The sequence below is a fragment of the Sander vitreus genome, chromosome 20 (assembly GCF_031162955.1).
Source record: "Sander vitreus isolate 19-12246 chromosome 20, sanVit1, whole genome shotgun sequence".
Lineage (NCBI taxonomy): Eukaryota > Metazoa > Chordata > Actinopteri > Perciformes > Percidae > Sander > Sander vitreus.
In genome coordinates, this window is record NC_135874.1 from 27,365,093 (window position 1) to 27,370,092 (window position 5,000).

Genomic DNA, 5,000 nt, shown 5'->3' on the forward strand with positions numbered 1-5,000 from the left:
ACAAAAAAAAAAAAACTTCAAAACTCAACTTCAAAGTATTTTCACCCGGATAACACGGCCGTCCACCGTTGTTAGCTCTACGTTGTTTTTGTTGCTGTTTTCACTGTAAAACTGCCAAAAATTGTGCAATGAGTTAGTCCTTTTGCCCCTTTTATCCAGAATTAGGCTACTTAAACTTTCAATATCTGTCAGTTATTTAATAATAGTATGTGTAATAACACTTTTTACACTTTTCACAGAGTAGAAACGGAGAAATGTAATGAACAAAATGCACTATGAACTATACTACATATCTCCAAGAAAGTTTGTGAGCCTTAGCATTGTCTCCTTTAGGATTTTTTTAAGCAGTGGGGACAGGTCTGTTTTTTTTTCAACCCAGGACACAACGTACACATTTGAAATTGGGGAGAAATTATGAACAACATTGGCAACCAACAGTGTAGGCCTGTGTAAAATGTGACGCCGTAGTAACGTCTGTTGACCTGCCTTGAAGTCAAACGTGTTCTCCGCCTGTCTGCGGGGAACGCCTGTGTTGAGGTCGACACGTCTAGTTTCGATCTAGCATTGAACGTTACGTTACACATGTGCATCGTTGATGTTAGACTTGAACTGGTATACACCCGTGATTGCGTGTCAATACTGTCATGTTGTCTGCTTAAAATGTATCGTCATTTTAATACTACGTTTTTGCTGCAGGTTGACCTCACTAAATTGAACTTGTTAGCATTATCAGCTCCTCACGTAAACCACGGGATATTGTTGTTAGCATGAAGCTAACGGTTCCCATTGGTTTCAATAAGGAGCGCTAACAATGCTAACTCGTCACACTGTTCAATAATGTTCTGCAGAGCTGATCTTACTGGTTCCTGTTGTCCTGTGCCATGTGTGTTTGTCACGCTAGGCTCTATGAACGTTAGTGTGTGTGTGTGAATGCATATTTGTGTGTGTGTGTGTGTGTGTGTGTGTGTGTAGCTTTGCTCGTATCAATGTGTCTGAGTCTCACCGGTCTTCTTCTGTCCTGTCTTGTGCTTTCTCTCTCCTTGTGTGTGTGTGTTTGTGTGTGTGTTTAGCTATCGGTACCCAGCGAAGGAGGTCTCCCAGCGTCGTCGCCTCTGACATCTTCGAGCCTCACCTGGGCAGTCACATTTTACAGGTAGGAACTGCTCAAGGTTCAAGGCTGACTTTCTCTAAACACATCTTTGGAAATAAGGTTGAAAATGCATGTGGACATACTAAACTTTGTGTGAATACTCTCATAGACAAATACATCTTCAAATACCGAGGCAGGGAGAATGGGAAGACTGTGGATTCCTGACACTAAGCTAATGTTATGTCCAGGCATTTTGTATCCAAGTCAAATATCCAAATGCCAGTTTTAGGCTGACTATATGTCTGCAAGGAAAGCTAACGCACGTAAAGCATCCAAAACAAGGCATACAACTGGCATACAGACTCTCACAGTACATCAGCACCCATTACATCCACAGATTGTCAAACCCATCCAAGAGTTGCATTACATTATGTCTCTATTGCACACACTTTGATACTGCAAGTCTTTGGGTCCACAGAAATACACCCGCCAAGTGCAGGGGCGGAGCCAGGCGTTGTAAACATTCGAGGCTGAGCCCAGACATGTGGTGGGAGAGAAATGGGATTTTTCTCCCATTTAAAGCAGCTATATGCACTATTTTTCAAGATATTTGATAAAATAATGCCTAAAAATCTGTATAACATTTGGAAAAAAACATAGTTGCGAAGGAAAACGTCTCGAGGAACTGTCTTCAATCTTTCACAAACCAGAACATGACAAATGTTGAGGATTTTTCATAGCCTGACAAGCCAGACCTGTTGCAACTCTGCCGTCATTATGTTAAGCCCCGCCCACCGACTCTATATACGATGTGATTGGCCTGACCAGAGTTTGGTTTTTCCAGCTCGCAAGCCAACGGAGAGTTGTTAGACTGACCTAGTCTAGATTTCTACTCTCACCTAGAAAGAGACCCACATCGTCTGTTACTATATTTTAGAAGTGATGCTACATAACATACATAGGTAGATTACATAGTACATTAGTATTAGCATCATTCATTCATTCATTTGGTCTCAGAATCAGGATTTGGTTATCTTAATAACTTAATGATTTGCCTTTGAGCTTCTCTGAAGCTAAATTATTCCTCATAATGTACCTTTACATTATTAACGCAGCGATTCCTCATAATTCATCCTGAGATTTTTTCACCACAGCCGACTTCAATTATTCCTCAACATCCAGCTCTTGCTAAACTGAATTATTAAATGGAATTATGAAAGTATGATAATGACTGGGTTATCGCTGAATTGGCTCCCTCGGGTTTGTGTGTGTGTGTGTGTGTGTGTGTGTGTGTGTGTCTTGTAGTTTTAATCCCTAACATGCTCCACTCCTTATCTGTTTAACATACAGCCCAAAGGCTCAGCTTTTAACATCACAACCAGGCTGACGCGATACCACAGCTGATACACACACACAGATTAGCAGCCTGTGTGTGTGTGTGTGTGTGTGTGTGTGTGTGTGTGTGTTATACAGTATGCATTATTTGTAAGTGTGCACACGTTCTGAAATGATGTAAACCTGAAAGTGTTTCATTGTTTGTGCGTTATTAAACCTAGAAATGTGTGTGTGTGTGTGTGTGTGTGTGTGTGTGTGTGTGTGTGTTACACCTGATTATTATGATAATCCGGTTGACACCAGTGAGCCTTTGCTGTGTAAAAATCCACACTTTTCTAATCTTGTAGTTTTTATTTTATCCCTTTATCATGTTGAAGGATCCTGACAGAAAACTTCCTCCCAGATATGAAGAATTCATTTCAAACTGTTTGAGAGACACTGACCTGCTGTTAACAGTGAAGCAGATTTATTTTAGATGTACTTTAGCGGATACTAACGGGTTTGTGTGATGTTGTACGAAATGTATTTTGGAAGACGTTTCGCTTCTCATCCAAGAGAGTTACATTTAGCCGAGAAAAAGGTGACTGTGAGCCGGGGATGGTTGTTTTAGAGGCCGTTGCAGGGAAGTTTACCTGACAAAAGGTGAGAGTTTTTCCAGCTACGACAGTTATGTTAAGACACCAAAGAGACTAGTTAAGATTAGAAAAAAAGATTGTGGTTTGGGTTGAAACACAGGTCCCTTTAAGTGGTACTTCCAGGACATGAACACCTGTTTCCTGGTGAAAGTCTTGTGTTTTCTCCTTAACTCCTCCAGGACGTGAACACCTGTTTCCTGGTGAAAGTCTTGTGTTTTCTCCTTAACTTCTCCAGGACATGAACACCTGTTTCCTGGTGAAAGTCTTGTGTTTTTCTCCTTAACTTCTTCAGCACATGAACACCTGTTTCCTGGTGAAAGTCTTGTGTTTTCTCCTTAACTTCTCCAGGACATGAACACCTGTTTCCTGGTGAAAGTCTTGTGTTTTCTCCTTAACTTCTTCAGGACATGAACACCTGTTTCCTGGTGAAAGTCTTGTGTTTTCTCCTTAACTCCTCCAGGACGTGAACACCTGTTTCCTGGTGAAAGTCTTGTGTTTTCGCCTTAACTTCTCCAGGACATGAACTCTGCCCCCCCCCCCCACTTGAAAGCCCTGTGTATTTAGGAGCCAAACAACCGCTCAATGGTGTTTTAAGCCCCCAACTTCGACTTCAAGGCGCCTAACCCTAACCCTAACCATTGCCTAATCCTAGTGCCTTCCAGGCAACGCTGCCTGGAAGACGACATTAGAGGCTTAAAACACCAAACATCCCCCCCCCGACCTCCTCCCTACGAGGATCTTCAAGCTGTTATACAGCAGCAGTCAACGTGCTGCTGACAGTAATCCATACGTGGAATACTACCAACTACAGTGCTTTACTTTGCGTAGCTGTATGTAGGAATGGTGCGTGAGAAGAGGCTGAAACTCTGTGTATAGCAGCAGCTAGAGGCTGCTCTGTGAGAATCAGCAGAAGAAAGAAAGATGGAGACGGAGGATGTGCTGCATTAGTGCGGCGTGCAACCACATCTATCACAAGTCCTTGTTGCTGCGTTTGTTCTTTATCAGTCCCGCTTTAATCCTGCAGACCGCCTCGGCAAGAGGGAGAGAGCGTGTCGCCGTGACAACCGACTCTCCTCTTCCGCCGCTCTGCACATCACGTTGTCATGTGTGAGTGTTAACACGAGGCTGGAACAAGCAGAGAGACGCCGAGCCGCATCCGCTCACGCTGTGCTGAACATCGCCGCCGTGTGTGTGTGTGTGTGTGTGTGTTAACATTGTGTTCCTGCAGCTCGAGACACTAGACATCCCATAATACCTTGTTATAATCCCCGGAGAGTCTCTATAACAACCATATGAGGCAGATCCCGATGCAGAGTGAGGCAGCTGCGAGATTGGAAGTGACACGAACAACGTGAGCCTCCCCTCACCTGGAAGAGGGAAGGTGTGTGTGCGTACGCCTGTGTGTGCGTGCATGTGTGCGTGCGTGCGTGCGTGCGTGTGTGTGCGTGCATGTGCGTGCGTGTGAGAGAGAGATACTCTTTATTTTGAAATGTACCCAATTAAGAGGCTGCTTTTCTAAGATTACGTGCCAATAACTATGGCCACAGTCCAAATCTGGTCAGGGCGAGTCCATTTCCTTTTTTCTTTTTTAGGCTTTTATATCATTCTGTTGCTTTCCAGTAGTGTTCGTTATGTATTCAAATCCAAATATGTATAGGTATGTTTCAGCGTCAAGTGCTGCTTTTCCAAGCCCTTCTAAGTACAGGGAGTAAAGTAACAAAAACCTTGCAAAAGCTGACAAAAATGTCAACAAAAACGACACAAACTGAACCCTGGTGTTGTCCATTTAACAGAAATATAGATTTCTTTCAACCAGATTGCCCAAAATAACTTGGAAGAGAGCAGAGACAACGGCCGTTGTCTCTGCTCTCTTCAAAGCCACCAGACTCCTTTTGACAAAAACTGACTTTATTATTATTTTAAATCTTCTCGTTCTTTGT

The 5,000-nt window shown here is 43.1% G+C and overlaps 1 protein-coding gene across 1 annotated transcript in view; it reads left to right on the forward strand.

Moving 5' to 3' along the window:
• Positions 1-5,000, forward strand: part of LOC144535635 (neuronal PAS domain-containing protein 3-like) — a 259,068-nt gene that overhangs the window by 213,224 nt on the left and 40,844 nt on the right. Inside the window, exon 3 of the mRNA XM_078278173.1 lies at positions 1,071-1,153. Coding sequence (XP_078134299.1) covers positions 1,071-1,153 — 83 coding nt within the window. The remainder of the gene's footprint in view (positions 1-1,070; positions 1,154-5,000) is intronic.